Source organism: Nomascus leucogenys, chromosome 11, assembly GCF_006542625.1.
Source record: "Nomascus leucogenys isolate Asia chromosome 11, Asia_NLE_v1, whole genome shotgun sequence".
Lineage (NCBI taxonomy): Eukaryota > Metazoa > Chordata > Mammalia > Primates > Hylobatidae > Nomascus > Nomascus leucogenys.
This window is the reverse complement of record NC_044391.1, coordinates 99959585-99976764: the sequence shown is the minus strand read 5'-3', so window position 1 is coordinate 99976764 and position 17180 is coordinate 99959585. Positions and strand designations below refer to the sequence as shown.

Genomic DNA, 17180 nt, shown 5'->3' with positions numbered 1-17180 from the left:
TCTGAAGCAGCCATTCAGTGGAAGATTTAGACTTACATCTCTCTTAATACTGAGTTTTGTTAATAAAATCTTACTGCTTTTCCCAATCCTTAGATTCTTGACAGACAGAAACTTCTCTTTAGTACCGAAAACCACAGGGATGGACCCATGATCATGCTGTTTCCTTTCCCAGCTGAAAAACCCTGGGTCCTGTCAATGTCTTCTGATCATCCTTTCCCTTACATGGGCAATGAAGGTCCAGCAATTGCATCTTCTCTCCAATTTTTGGAGAACTGACTAAATTTTTTTTTCCTTAGCCTCTCTTCCAGAATCTTTCAGAACAGTTATTTTTATTCTCATGATGGACAGAAGTTTTGAGAACTACCTGTTGGGCTTTTTTTCAGACATGCCTCACTAGGCTTGTGTGAAGCGAAGAGTGACATGCCTTCATCTTAAAAATAAAAGATGTGGGGAAGGGAGGAGGCAGTAAGAGAGTGTTTTTGGCTGAATAACCTCACTGTCAGCCTCCTTTTCCTTGTGATGGTAGGAAGGGAGCTATCCATTTCTCAGATCACTTCAAGGGAAAGGTATGTTTTTCATTTGCCTTTTTATAAAGAGGGAAGTGTCTTATTCTTGAAATGAGGTTAGAAATTTAATAAAATCCATTGAATATTTGTTGTCTCCAATATACCATGTAGCATGTTATATATAGGTGATAAAAACATAAACAATATAGAATGTATAGAGAGAAACAGAAGAAAAACACAGATGGGTGATGAAATGAGATGAGAATATGGCTAAAAAGCCTTGCCTTTCATTAAAGACTGTACCATCATAGAGGTGGGCCACAAATGTACTGTAAAAACTCCTTAGTAACCAGGTCCTAGTCTACAATGTCCATGAAGTAAACAAACAAACAAACAAAAACCAAAAATGGAAAAAAAATTGCTCATGTGAAACACAAATATTATTGGTTCCAAAGGCAATGGAATTTTTTCTAGTGTTCCCAATGAATATTGTGCACATATTTATTAAGCATATATAATTTACCATACTTTGCGTTCTATGCTTGAGAATGGGACATAACTCGAGTGTTCAAAAAATGTATAGTTCCCCAGCTGGTAGCCTTGGATTCACTAATATATTTTGAACTTTTGAATTTTTTGAATATTAGTGATAAACAGATGAGTTGAGAAAGTAAATTGAGACTTCATTTCTTCCACTCCTTTTGAGACTTCATGCTCTTTACCATCACTTTTTTAAAAAGTGGATCCTACAACATTTACCTTAGACTTGTTTAGTTTGAACTTCTAGTATCTGCTTGATTTTGGCAAGTGGACCGTTCCAAGTATTTAGTAGTGAAAAGGAAAACAGAATTCACACTGCTATGCATGACTGTTTCTTTCAGTATTGAGACAAAGGTCCCACTACAGAGAGATTTTCCTTTCCTGTATTTGCCCACAGGTCTCATATCTATATCTATTGTGGCACTTCTGCTTGATTTGGAGTAGAGAAGAAACTTGAAAGACCTAGGAAATTGACTAAGGAGATAGAATCTTCTTGGAGCTTTGGGATTAGACAATATCCAGAGAGCTTAAACCATGGAGTCCCTAGGATTCTGATGTATCCAATTAGTCCTAAAGTGAGGCCGATATCTAATCTGACCTTGAATCTTCACCATGCCCCTCTATCTTGGCAATTGAAAAGCATTAGGTTCCTTCCCCCTGCTTTTCTTCTTGATGCTCAGTATCAGCTTCTTTCTGGCACATTCTTTCTTTTACTTATACACAAAGGTGCCCTCTTCAGCTGTCCCAGACTTCAACTTTGGTAAGGAGTGACTAAACTTTGTCAGTCACAAAGTGTTTCTGAATCTGTGGTCTACAGGCACTTTCAGCAAATGTCTAAGAAATATCTCAAATTTAAAATGCTAATTATGGGATGTCAAATGCCAAACTTCAGGGCATATTCCCCTCCTCCACCCCCCCCCCCCACTTTTTTTTTAACGCCTTGCAGGGTAAGCTTCTATCTGTTTAATATCCACTCTACATAAACTGGTGCTGAATATACAGTCCTAATCTTACCTATGGATCACAGATAATTCTATTCCTTGCTCGTTGTTTCTTACTTGATCCTAAGTGCCTCTTGGAATAGGATGGAATGGTGTAGATTCTCACCTGTTCACCAAAATATCTATCAGAAGGATAAATAATTCATAGAATTTGGATTTTTCAGAACTCTTGTCTTTATTCTCTCAAAGGGATGCTCTAATGTTTTACTCTTTTAAGAGCAAGCATGATGAAGTAAAAAGACTTAGATTTTAATTCAGATATAATTAGTTAGTGAATGTGTAACTCTGGGAAAATTATTTTATTATTCTGAACTCACCTTCATTATGTGTGGGGAAAAGCCCCCCACACACCTGGAGTTAGCAGTGTGTTGTGAGAGTATAGTAGGAGAAACTGAATTTGGATTTTTCTACATCATCAGACCAGATATATAGTATTATGCCATATACCAAAAAATGGGTATAGTTTCCTTTTTTTTTTTTGCACCAAACTACATTTTTAATCTAACCTCAAGCCGTAGGGGCATGTTTTGGGAATTCCTGGTGAGTAAAAGAGGTTTTAAACTCCTGAAGGATATCGGCATTGAGGTATTCACTAGCAACAACCATAGTGAATTAATATTCAGCTGCTGTTTTTTATGATGCTAGTGACAGCCTTGTAGCCAAGGGAGGCAGGGACCCTTGAGCCCTCTTGTAGCTCCCAGAGCCCATTAGTCAGCCAGTGGCTCCAGGAGAGCATGACAATTTATCAGCTTAAGCAGCTTCGGTCATAATGTTGACAAGAGGTTGGGCACTGGGTTTAAAGGCTAAAGAAAATCTATATGAGAGGGGGTAAAAATGTAAAAGCAAAATGCTTTCTACCAAGATGCAGACAGATTGACTAATATCCTTTCACCTCCTATTGTCTTAGGACAGTTGTTATCAGTAGTGCCTGATGTATCTCAATACAACCATGCCCATTTCTTGGTAACTGTGAGGGAGACCATTATTTTTGGTGAGCTTGGGAAGGATAACAGGAAAGGGAGTTGACATTGAAAATTTTTTATGTTTTTGCCAGAATTATCTTGAATATTCCTCATTTTGCATGAAGACGGTTTAATGACCTTTTGACATGGAGATAATTGTGTATTTTCAGTGTGTATATTTCAGATTAAAAGCAGAGGCTAGCTTTCCAGAAAGTAAAGAATCACTGGGCCAGGAAAGTGAGCCGAATGTTTGGTGCTTTTTTTCCCTGGAAGGCGGGTGAGAGCCTAGGAGGCTAACTGGCATTTTTGACAGCCTTGAGGAGCTATGAGCAGGAATTGTTATTGTGGGCCTATCAAGCTGGGGTCTTGATAATTCCCCTATTCACTTTGGGTTGGGATTCTGAAGGGCTGCATCCTAGGAGAATAGTCAGCCTGAAATAGATACGTCCTCACAGGGACTTCAGTGCAGATTTGAGTATTACAATTTATGAAGTCAGAATGAGGTGATCCTGAATGGCTTGGGCCTGGCAGAAGTAAATGGAAATAATTTTTGGAAAAGATGACATTATAACATTATCCTAGTATTACAGTTATTTTTTATAAAAATTTTGCAAATATAATATCAGAAACCTAGTAAAACATAGCCAGATATTACAAGACAACATGAAAGCGAACAAGAGAAAACAAAAACAGAACATGTATATATGGGCTTCAAATCGTGAAGACAGCAAAATAGACTTTATAATGACTATAATTTTACTTTTTATGTTGAAGGATTTAAAAGACGATAATTAAAATATTACAGAGAACTAGAAATGATAAAACAAGACTCAATTGGATATTCTAGAATTGAAAATACAGTAAGAGAAATTAAGCACACAATGGATGGGTTTAACAGTTGATTTGCAGAGCAGAGGAAAGAATTGCTGAATTAGAAGATAGGTATGTATCCAGAAAGAAGCAAAGAGAGACAAAAGGAGGGAGAAAAACAAAAGGGAGCATAAGACACGTAGGGGATAGAATGAGAAAACCTCGTATGTGGCCAATTGGAGTCCCAAGGTGAAGAGGCAGAGAATGACTACAGACAATGTTGATGAGATAATGACAGAATTTTCTAAAATTGACAAAGAATATTAAGGAGCAGGGAAAGAAGCCTTGGAAATGCTAATGCTAAGTAGGCTAAATAAAAATAATTGCATGTATTGGCACATAATAGTTAAACTGTAGAAAAACCAATAAAATAATCTTTAAAATAGGCCAAGATTACCTTCAAAGAAGCAGCAATTAGACTGAGGGCTGATTTCTGAATGGTAACAATGCTAACCAGAAGACAATGGAAAAAAAATAGCCAACTTAGAAATTTGTACTCAGTGAATGTGTCCTTCCAGAAGAAAAATAAAATGAAAAATGCTTTCAGAAAAATGAAAAATGCTTTCAGACAAATGAAAAATGAGAACATTTTTTAGGGATGTCATTGCACTAAAATAAATACTAGTAAAGATGATCCTAGACAGAAGAACAGAGATAAAGGAATACGAATAATAAAAATGGAAAAATGTGAATACATGTAAATTAACATTGACTATATGCAACAACAATAGTAATGTCTACATGAGCTTCAAGTATACATAACATAAAAATGATAATATATAAGTTGGGAAAAGAATAAAAAAGTGGAGTTAAAATGTTTCAATGTCTTTGACTAGTCGAGATTGCAAGTTGTAAAGTTTTATTTTAGGTTTAGGTGCAGGTTTGTTATATAGGTAAATTGCATGTCACAAGGGTGTGGTGTACAGTTTATTTCACCACCCAGGTAATAAGCATAGTACCCTATGTAGTTTCCTTCCTCCCTCCACCCTCAAGCAGGCTTTGGTGTGTGCTTTTTCATTCATTGTGTCTATGTGTACTCAATGTTTAGCTATCACTTATAAGTGAGAATATGTGGTATTTGGTTTTCTGTTCCTGTGTTAGTTTACTTAGCATGATGACCTCCAGCTCCATCCATGTTGCTGCAAACGACATGATCTCATTCTTTTTCATGACTGTGTAGTATTATTCCATGGTGTATATGTACCACATTTTCTTTATCCTGTCCACTGTTGATGGGCATTTAGGTTGATTCCATATCTTTGCTATTGTGAGAAGTGCTGCCATGAACATACATGTACATGTGTCTTTGTGGCAGAACAGTTTGTATTGTTCAGGGTATATACCCAATACTGGGATTGCTGGGACGAATGATAGTTCTGCTTTGTGTTCTCTGAACACAATGGCTGAACCAGTTTACATTCCCACCAAAAGTGGATAGGCATTCCTTTTTCTTTGCAACCTCCCCAGCATCTGTTATTTTTTGACTTTAAAAAGAATAGTAACAGAATAGATAACTTCTGATAAAATAGAGGAAGAAATGAGATTATAAAAATAATTCAATGAGGAAAAGTGTGATCTCTTCAAAAATGGACTGGAGCACGTGGGTGTCCATATGAAGAAACAAACAAACAAAGAAAAAGAAACTTGATCCCTATGTAAAAATTAATTCCGGTCAGATTTTACTGTATACATGAAAGGGAAAACAATAATATACTTAGAATGTCATTTAGGAGAATGACTTTATTATATTAGGGTGGGCATAAGGCTTAAACAGAACAGCAAAAGCACTGAACAGAAAGAAAAAGATTGACAAAATCTGATTACACTGATATTAGAAGTTTCTTTCATTGAAAGACATTCAGAGAGTGAAAAGGCCACATAATGGGAGGAGATATTTACAACACATATAAACAACAGAGGTTCATATTTAAATGATTCCTATATTGAATGTAAAGAAGAAACAATTCCATAGAAAAATGGACAAGCAACTTGCATGGACATTGCCCAAAAAGGATATCCAAATGGCCAATAAATAAATGAAAAGGCACTTGATAACATTAGCCATCAGAATCATGAGGAAATATCACCACATTAGCTAAATTAAAATTACAGATGTTACCAAGTGTTGGCAAAGATTTGGAGCAGTAAGAACTCTCATACCCATAGGGTTGGTGAGAATGTATATTTGCATATACATTTTGGAAAACTACTTGGCATTATCTACTTAAGATATGTATACTCTATGATTTAAATATTCCATTCCCAGGTTTATACCTGATGGAAGTGTGTGTGCTTGTGTACCAGAGATAAATATGAGAATATTCATGGTAGAATTACTTGTAATAGTCCCAAACTATAGACAATTCAAAATGTCCATCAGCAGTAGAATGAATAGACATACTCATACAACAGAATATGATACAGTAATGAAAATGAATGAACTGTAACCAAATGGAATAAATCTAACAAACATAATGCTATGTGAAGAAAACCAGACAGAAAGGAAAGTATTCTATGTGATTCCAGTTATATAATGTTTAAAAATGAGGCAAAACTACTAATAAAATATATATGTTTAAGGATATATACTTAGGTGATAAAAGTACAAAGAAAAGAAAGAAAGTAATTGCCATAAACAGTCAGGATAGTTGTCTTTGGTGGAGGCAGAGCCTATAGTTATTGAGAGGGGGCATGTAGGGTGTTTTTGGGGTACAGAAAATGTATTTCTTTACCCTTAAGGTGGTTACACGGTGGTTACGAATCTGTTTGTCATACTTGAGCTGTACTTTTTCATTTCATGCACAGTTCTGTATGTTACAATTTACTTTAAAAAACAAGATAGTGGGGCCAATAAACCAAATGATGACCTAGTATTATACTGAGAGCAAATAAAGTACCAGTTCTGAATACATATCTGGGACATTTATTGGTAGCTCCTTCTCCGTTTATAGCCTAAATAGTGCATTCACAGGGCTGTAGTGATAAATTGTCAAAATGAGGAAATGAAAATATGTCCCACTTTTTGATGCCTATTCAGGTTTAAGAATTTTATAGGCATTTGTCATTACTGGTCAGCTTTGATTTTGAAATCTGACTTAAGGGAAGATCTTGAAAGACAAACACTTTATGAGAGAGCTAGGCTTTACATATTGCAGTACAGCGCTGGGACTGGTATTATTTGTGGCTACTACAAATGAAAGAAAATCAGAGCCAGCATTTTCAAACAACATTCTCTGAAATATGTATTATGTTGAGTCCTCAGAGATATTCGCAAGACTTCTTTTAAGTTATCATAACAAAAGTTCAAGGTGGGTTCCCTTACTTTGTGTCAATGTATCAGAAACAAATCCTATTCACTCTCTATGTGCTAGTATTGAACCTTGAATCTACTGCATTTTTTTCAATAACTATATCATTTAAGTGCTGACAATTTAATGAAAAGAAAAGCTTTTACAAGAAAGATTAGAGGTCAGAAGGGTTTATCCTGGTAATAAGAGCCAAGAGTGACATTGAGTTGTCTTGGCATATGAGATTATTCTGCATATCGAATTGTTACCACAAATCCAAAACTCAATATATTTAACTTAAAATTGTAATGGCAAATTGGTTCTGCTGACACCTTCCTGGTCATCCTAGACCTTATAAATGTAAATTTTATGTAAAGCTTTAATAAAATACACATTCATTGAATATCTACCATGTGGATTTGAATATCTTAGTGGACTGGAAAATTCAGCCTCTATGAATATAATATATGTGAAGAACACACACACACACACACACACACACACACAGTGACCATGGGTTGAAAGTAGCATGCTCTGCTCAACATTGTACATGCTCAGGTCTCATCTTTATAAGGACCTTGCAAGGTGGCCATTTGTTACTTTTTAGAGAAAAGGAAGCTGAGGATCAGAAAGGTTAAGTTATATCCCTGAGGTCACAGAACTAAATGACATTGACCATGGACAAACAGAATACACCTTTACCTGATGGTTCCCAGGTACAGGACAAACACATGGTTTTGTCTTGTACATCTCTAAGCTGCATACTTGCTTTGACAGACTCAGTCTATTTGTGTAAAGATGTATTAATATTTACCCTTTCAAATGGAAGTGAAAGCTAAATCTGCACTACCACAATTGTAGGAATGATTTGTCCACAACTTACACAGAAAATAAATATTTTCTAGGCAAGAGTCACATAGCAAGTTTTCTGAATGGAAGAGGCAGGCTCTGCTTCCTGGAAGTATTTTCCTTTGAAATGCTGGCAAAGGGGAACTTCAGAGGCAGAGAGCCTGGTGTGAAGCTCTGCGGGGTAACTGGAATGCAGTGTGCCAAGTTCCTACCTTCTGATTGATTTTTATTGTCTCTTCTGTGTGGTAGAGGAGGAGCTTTTCCCCAGAAGAAGTCAGGTTAACGTACACCTGGAGGCAGGGGTACTGAGAAAGTTTCCAGCAGTCTGGACCACAGCTGAAGGAGCAATTAAATGTTTCCGTGATGGATGCATTCAGCAAGGTGCATTGAGACTCTTCGGTCCACACGCTACAGAGAAAGGGGTGAGAGTAAACACAGGCCCAAGAGCTAATAGTGAGAAAGGTATAGTTTGAGGGAATTATTTCTCATCTCCTGAAGCTGAAAAATCTTTTCTAAATCTCTAATATGATCTATCTGTGTAAAGTTTAGGCCTTCGAATAGAACAGCTTTAAGCAAACTACCGTATAACATAGACAAACTTGGACACGTGAGAACGTTTTCAGTGACTTCCATTGGATATGGTATTCTCCAGTGCTTGACTTAAGTTCTTTTTTCCCTTATTTCACTCACTGGTAACATGAGGCATGCTTTAAAATCATCACCTGTCCTTACCCTGTATTTCTACATTGTAGGCAGCTTCTTGACATGCTCCAGCCCCTACCTCTGTATGTTTTACTTTGTACTTTCTGCATCCCAACTCCCTCCCCAGCCCAGTTTGTAGGCACAGAAAGTGTGAGGGAGAAGGAGGGGGGAGATGGCAAAGGAGTGGAGGGTCGTGTGGTCTAGCTTGACAGATGGAAGGACAGTGACAGAATGCCTTAAGGTCTTTCTAATAAGGGAAAAAAGATGACTCAACCCTTTCATTATATCATGAGCAATCACTTACTGCACATTCCTTTCACCCTAATTGGTAATTTACATATATTACCTTCTTTTGTTCTCTCAACAGCTGTGCAAGTTGGGTAGTAATTTCTTTTTAAAAGTGAGTGAACTGAGAAATCCCATGACATACGCAAGGACATATAGGCAGTAAGTGATGGAAATTGTGATCCAATCTTGTAATTCTCTAAGGCCCAGGCTCATTCTATTGTGTTTTGCTGTCTCCCCACAAACACAATGGAAAAGAAACCCTTTTATGCAGACTAATGGATGAATAAGGGTGCCCTGTTACCTCTCATCTGGAAGGATTCCAGCTGCCCATTGGTCAACTGGTCATTTAAAAATACCTTTAATTTTATGATCAAGATTAACATTTGTAATTAGGAATTAACACACCAGCAATTGATGGTTTGGTTTTGGGTATAAGCTGATCACCATAGCAATGGGAAAACATGTTTTCTTTGCAGATTAATACCCTTTCCTTTTGTTGGACAGGCATCCACAGCTTCCTGCCCCTTTGCATGTGTGAAGTTTTATTCCAGAAGCAGGATACTAGACCTGATCCCCTCCCTTGGTGTGGCAAATTGTATTTTCCTGGAATATGGGTGGTCAAATTTTGCTTATATACTGAGAAAAAAGTCTCTGAAGGTTCTAACCAGATGTGAAAATCTGGAAGCATTTTGGAATCAACGACCACTTGGGGCCTGAGGCATCAGCACTTTCATAGAAAATGAGCACAGCTGAAGCCATCAGAGAAACAGAGCAGAGCAGCCACAAATGTGAAAGATGATGCCTTAATTTCAGCAAATTACTGTATTTCAGCTAGATTTTGCTTCTAAAATGAAAGTATTAATTTAGATGGAGAAACAAATGCCACAAAATGGTTTCATTTTCTTTTGGATTGAAACCTCAATTTTTCATTTGAAAAGGTCTTGTTTCTTTAAGCTGAACTGCTGTGAGACTTTCCCGCATTTGATGCATCAAGGCTGAGCTCGCCTGTGTTTAGAGTGTCCAATTTATGGACAACAGTTAGCTAGAGATGCTGGTGGGATTTACTACATGGCTTACTGAGGACAGGAGTACACTTGCTATCCCACAATTTATTTGCCTCCCTATCCATTCTGTAAACCTATGGCAAATATTGAAATGAAAAGATTCAAAATCTGTTATTTTTAAAAGTTGATGCATAGCAGTGTTTCTCAGCCTAGAAGGCCCATTAGAACAACCTGGGGAGCTTTAACAGATACTGGTGACTGGGTCCCACTCCAGACCAATTAAATCTGACCTTCTGGGGTGACGATGATGGGGGCTGGGTATTTGCATTTTTAAGAGTTTCTGGGGAAGTTGGCATATACAGTTGAGAACCACTCACGTGGAAGGTGATGGAGGGGTTGGTTGGGGTGGAAAAGGGAGGAGGGTGGGGAACGGACAGAAGTGTGAAGTGGCAGGAATAGGGACTTTGGAATAAGCGAGATGTGGGCTTGAATCTTAGCTCTGCCACAAGCAAGAGCTGTATGACACTGGGGAAATCATAATCTCTCTTTAGTCTCAGTTTTGCCGTTTTTATAATGAGCATACTTATACTTACCTTATAGAGTAATTGTGATAATTAAACAAGTTGAAGTCTTTGACACTTGATATCCAGATTATACGTAGAGCTACGTGTATCATTATTATTAGATAACATTATTGAAAAGTATTATTTACCAGGACTTCTCAAAGTTCTTATCAGGAAAGAAGGCAAGGAAGATGACCTTAGGGTTGCCTAAGTGATGGGGGAGGATGGAGGAGGAGACAAACAGCTGGGTCCCACCCACCCAGTGGTATTACCTCTGCATGTATGAGCGCAGGAGTGTGATTCCCAGCAGAAAGTACATCATGATGGAGCACACCATCATAGCCAGTCCCAGGAGAATAGCTCGGTCCTCTCCTGCCTTCAGTGCTGTGACTGTTTTCCTTTTGTCCAGGAGGTCATGGTCCCTGATTTTCTGGTAAATATTTCTGAGGTTAAAAACAATATGGTCTTACATTAAGTTTAGTTAATCAGCATGCCCCTAGAGAGCAGGTCAGTTTCTGCCCATGCCTCCCTAGGGCCCTCCAAACCTGCTGCAGTGCAGCTGGACCTCAGTGTGTGTCCTCTACCTCCCACAGAAGCACACACATGCACACATGCATGCACACACACTCACAAGCACATGCACGCCTGTACGTGTACCAGTCCTGAGCAGAAATAAGCCCTCCTTCTTTACTCTAGGGCCAATGTCTAACTGCAAATTAATTTTCCTTCTATCTAATTCTAAAGAAAGAAACCAATTCCCTCAACCCTTAATATAATGCTTTGGGTTTGTTGACTTTACCATTTAACCCAAAGCTGATCATTATTGATTTTTAAATAATTTTGGAATACCTAATGGAGCATTGATTCAAATAAATGGCAAGATATACCAGGAACATATCAAATTAATCTTTCATTTCTCTTCAGTAGTGATAGGCAGAAGTTATTTTGGTTAACATTTTTCTCAAGCTGAGGGCTGCTTAGGGCTTTGTTGGCTTGAGATTGATAAGCAGTGTGAAGATGTAGAGTGGTGACCCAGCTATTCTTCTATGTGAAAACTTTCGATTGAGTTAGAAAAGTGTCATTCAAATCGAGTCCAGACCCTATAACTTTGGACAGTTTTATTAGTATTTTTGTTTTTTAGTTTAGAGCAGCAATGTAGGGTAAGAAAGAACAAGAAATTGAAATCAACTGTCTCCTGAGTTCAGACTGATTTCACTGCTTATTAGCTGTGTGATCAATAATAAGTGCCTTAGCCTTTCTGATCCCCAGTTGCCTGCAAAGTGAAAATTATGTTTAAATGCATTTTAATGGCTAAGTGACATGATACAAGCAAATCATTTAAGAGAATGACTGACATGAGATTAGTAATAAATGTTTCCATTCAAAAATGGGGTGGGGTGCTATAGCTCAATGACACAGACATCAGAACACCCTAAAATTGCTACTATTCTCCAAATAATTTCTAATGGACAAAATGGCAAGAAAATGAGTAGTGTATAAAGCTTAGGGATGGAGGATTGGATTTGAAACCAGGTCTGGAGGAGAAGGTAAAAAAGAAATGCAGAAGTGCTGGGATGCTTGGGGAGATGATGAGAAGCTTGAGTAGGAAGGCAATGCTCAGGAATTCCTGCAAGGCCTGCGACCAAGAAACAGCTCATGATTTTTCAGTGTCTATTTTGAGGAGGGAGCTTTGGATTGCAGGGCAGTGGAAATGGGAAAATCGCTGGCCTTTATAGCCTAGAAACAGCAAGGAGGACAAATAAAATGCTGAAAATGGAAAAAGAAACTCTTCAGTCATTTTTTTTTTTAGCTTCAGGCAAAAAGCCAATATGCACAAGAATAACTTCAGATTTTTCATTCAAATTTTTATCACTAATCACTCTTGTTGCTTGGGAGAGGAACCAGAGTTGACTCTAAAGTGGAACTTTGCGGGGGAGGGAAGATATGCCTGTTGTTTGTGCAATTGTGTGTTTATTCAGGGCTTATCTTTAGCTTTGTGCTCCAGGGTGGCCTGACTGGTGTTTATGGCCAGTGTCTGTTCTGATTGGCTGATCCATTCTGGGCTGGTTGCTAAATATTTTGATTCCTTATAGAGGTGATGGAGTGTGTATGTACTTAATATATTTCCATGAGGTTGTAGGGCCGAGTATTTATTAATCTAAGTATTGGTTGTGCAAAATTAACTGATTAGCTTCTTCTTATTATTATTTTAAAGTTCTCTTTATGAGGTGGTTTATATAAATCTTACTCTTTCCTTGAGAAGTAAGCCCATTGTAGTAGGAGAGTCAGAGCTAAGTACAGGCCTTTGTTTATCATCTTTTCACAGCCCTGTCTTTCCTGGCTTCTTCCCGCTCTCACTTGCTCTTGGCTGCTCATGGTCATTACCAGAGGCCTGGAGAGCCCATATCTTTCATTGTTCCCCAGCTCCCAATCCCAATGCCCCTGGATTAGCTGGCCTGCCCAGCTTTTGACTTCCACAGACTGGCAACCACCCACCCTCTGTGTTTCTTCATTCTTTTTTGAGATTTTGTTTGGAAATTCTAGGATTTACATCAAAGCTTTTAAAACTTCACCCTTTATGAACTCAAATTTTAAAAAATCAGTGTCCGTTAGCAGCTAAAGCCAGTGTGGGCTGAAAGCTTTTCTGAATCAGGAAGAGACAGGCTGTGTCCGAGTAGCTTCAAAGACCTGCTATAAAATAATAATCTGCTGTTAGTTCACTTATATTATTTATCAACATGTATTTAACTCTGATGGCTGCCATAGAGATCTGCATTTCCTGCAGATGGAAGACAGCAAGGAGGGAGCATAATCTCACAATTCCAGGGTATTAGACTGTCACATAGCATCACTTATGTCAGCCTATACCCATAAAAGAGAAGAAGCGTAATCAGTCAGTTGTGTCATCAGAACAAGAAGCATATAAAAATGATTCAAACGTGTAATTCAAAAACAAATCACAATTTGAAAGTGGTTAACAAATGTTTTTGATATGCTCTGGAATGTATAGAGACGGGAAAAGTGAATGATTTTCATACAGCCCAAAAATATCTGAGAAATCAGGATACTACCCAGCAAAGTGAAAGTGGGTGAGTGGCATGGGCCATACCCATGGAATTCATTAGTAAATGATTATAGAATTAATGGAAAATAAAGAAATGAATAAATGATTTGGAGGAGCAAAGAGTTCAGTTTAGATTCACAAACTTCTCCTGAATGCTGGTAACCTCTAGTTATTGGGGATATGGCCCCTGCCAAAAAGGAAAACAGACATGTATATAAATATCAGTATAGGGTGAAAAATTTAATGATAGAGCAATTCACAGAGTATTATGGGAATAGAGAAGAGGGGAGGATACCCCAGCCTAAGGGAGCAGGACAGAGAGCCAGGGTTGAATTTAGGGAAGGGTTCCTGAAGGAGAAACACCTTAAACAAAATCTTCAAGATTGAATCAGAGTTAACCAAACGAGACAAAGAGTCAAGGGTATTTTAGACAGAAAGACTCACATGAGCAAAGGGATGGAGACTTGCAATTGCATGCTGAATATCAGAAACTACAACTGTTTTAATATTACTGAGATGCCTATGGGACAGGGAAAAAGAGACAGATGAGTTTGCAAAGGTAGATAGGCCATGAAGGGTTTTGTAAGTCATTCTAAGGAGCTTGGCCTTTATTCTGTAGTGAATGGGAATCTGTCAGAGGGTGACATGATTGAGTTTCAAAATGATCACTCTGGCTTCTGTGCAGAGTTTAAGAAACAGGATAAGGCTTAAATCAGAGAGAGGAATGGGGGGATTGTTACTGTAGTGTTGGCAAAGGACAGTGAGGGCTAGATCTAGGATCAAGGTAGGATGTATAAAGAAGAAATGATACATGGAGAAATATCTACGAGACAGAACCTCAGGATTTGGTGGCTGATAGAATACAGGGGATGATGAGGAAGTAAGAAAAGGATATAGTTTAGATTTATGCTCTAGTACTTGGTGTGGATGACTGGAGAAATCGTGGAGAGTGGTAAGGTGAGATTCTTGTTTCCGTATTTCCCTACTCTTCCAGGATCCAAAGAGGTGACTTCTGCTGACCTTGCTAAAGAGGAAGAAAGTGATTGTATATTTATAGATTCTCTTTCCACAAGTTTAGTATCCTAAGCACAGGCAGAGGAGTGACTAATCTCAGTGGTGAGATAGGCCAGAGTCAGAGGGCCACCTCTATTTTTTGGGTCATTGCTTATGTGTGGCATAATTTTTGTAAAAAAAAATTATCATTTGGACTTGCTTTTGTTCATGCCTAGTGTGCTTTGGTTTTTTGCATGTCCAGGTAGTAAAGGTAGTAAGTCTCAGTTGGGAAAGAGGGTGTTCCCAGCCTGAGACAGAGTGCGTTAGTTGGCCCCTTCTACACCATGTTGTCTTCAGTGCTAGTTGGAAGCAGCATGATGCCATATTTTGGGCCACAGCCCTGTGCATCCTCTTCCATACTATGAAGCTTGTAATGTGTGAGTTACCATTAAGTATTAACAAGGCTGATAGCTTATCACCCTTTGGTTCTTTCTGTCTATTCTTTATGAATCTACTGGGAGGAATTGAGGGTGGGGGTGGTAGTGCTAAGAATAATGGAATGAGGGACAATTCACTGATGTAGAGAGCTCAGGAGGAAGAATGAGTCTGGGGTATGACTACAAATTCAGTTTTGACTAAGTGTGCTGCCCAACAGTGGGTGTAGAGCAGGAATTTGACTTTATAAGTTTGAAGCTGGTCTAGCCTTGGTGTGTCCTGGCAAGGCACCATTTTTAAGGTCTGTTGAGATAGTCTTGGCTTCATGGTGAACCACATGTCGACAATAACAAATAGTAGATATTTGCAGTCTTTACTGTATATAGAGAACATTCTGCTCAAAGCCTTTGGAGAAGAGAAGTTATTAATAAATCTACAGGGCAAATCCAAGTATAACAAAAGTGCTTGTGATAAATATCTTGTAAACAAAATATTTTCAATTGTTTAGTAAGGCTTCAATCAATTTTACACCAAGCATTAGTCAACCTAGTAAAATTTTATTTTGAGCTCCTTTTATATAGTTTCTTGGAGTTTGATATTGGGGCTCAGCCCATAATTCATAAACAAATTATTTATGAGGCTATGCATATACAAATATGGGTATAAAGAGTAAAATGTGAAAGAAAGTTTTTCCTCCTTGGCTGTCACACCCATTTAAATTCAGATTCCCTTGGTATCTATCCTATAAGGAGAAGGAGAAAAGTATTCAGGTTAAGGCAGCATAGAGGCCATTTATGAATTAATTTGTTTATTCATTAGTCAACATTTCTAAGTCTTCATCAGATGAAACACAATGTGCTAAGTTCTGGCGATACCAAATAAATAAGACTTAGAGTCCCAAGGGAGCTGAGTGAGATGTCAGTCATTGCAGTGTATGGCAATGAGACTGATTAGATAGGTGTGTACAGGAGAAGCAAACTGATATGCCAAGGGCCAAATTGCTGAAGGATCAGTTTCTCAATGGCTAATTCCCCAAAAGCCAGTTTACTGAAGGATCAGCTTACTACATAAATATTTTGCCAACTTTACCACACTTACAGATTTAACAAAGACTTATTTTAAGGAGTATTGTTTTAAATATAGTAAATGAATATAAATAAATTTTTGTATGAATATTTTAAGACTATATTTTAAAAATCTGTTCAATCATAAAGTGTATTTTTCTTATGGATATATTCATCTTAGTGGTATTTTAGGATCAGTTTGATATTTTTAAAAGCTAAGTTTTCTAAGGAGGCTTAGTCTCTTTGTAAATATATTCTTATGAATATATTTATAAATATGCCTTTCTTGAATATGTTTGTGAATATATCCTTCTAACAAATATGACAAAAATTTAGCATTTCATGTGGGAGCCTTTCAATTTTTACTAGTTTTCAAATTGTTTTTAGAGTCACTGGCTGTTTTGCTAATATTTTAGAATTATTGAAATTCTTGTGGCAAATTTCACATTATGATCACTTTGATGGATTTATCAACTTTATCACTTAACCAAAATTTGTTTCTTGTACTCATTGGTACCATAAAGGTTATGGTAAGAATAGTAGGACCCTCTGCTAAGTTGAAAAGAAGAATCAGTGAAACACGAAGTCTGGCCCACTGACCTAGAGAGGGGGACACACAAGGGTAGAGGAGGGAAGACTAGCGGGCAGAGGAAGCAGGAGGGCATGGCTGGGATGGGGGTGGGGGGAACAGGGGACAGAGAGGAAGGGAGAGTGGAGGCAGAGGGTGTCTGGGACAAGAGATGGAAAGATAGAGGGATGGAGAGATTGAGAGACAATGGCTGCAGAGAATGACAGACAGAGTGGAGCGAGTCTGAAGGCCCTAAATCTGGCCCCCCCGTAAATGTTTTCATTCCATTTAGTGTGGTTTATTGTAGAACTGTGTAGGGTTACAGTGATCATACAAACTTTGTGGTATATAGCTAAATTCGATAAATTCATCAAAATGACTGATGGCAAATGGATTCTTTGGCAAATTGGCTTCAGGCACATTGGCCATTACTTTATCAGGCATTCCTTAAAATGAACATTCAGTGGATCGATGGTAGAAGAAA

At 37.9% G+C, this 17180-nt stretch overlaps 1 protein-coding gene across 1 annotated transcript in view; it reads right to left on the bottom strand.

Annotated features, from left to right (window-relative positions):
* KCNMB2 (potassium calcium-activated channel subfamily M regulatory beta subunit 2) overlaps positions 1-17180 on the bottom strand; it is a 302321-nt gene that overhangs the window by 7859 nt on the left and 277282 nt on the right. Inside the window, exons 3-4 of the mRNA XM_003256483.3 lie at positions 10845-11015; positions 8228-8423 (exon numbers count right to left, since the gene is read on the bottom strand). Of these exons, the coding sequence (XP_003256531.1) occupies positions 8228-8423; positions 10845-11015 (367 nt within the window). The remainder of the gene's footprint in view (positions 1-8227; positions 8424-10844; positions 11016-17180) is intronic.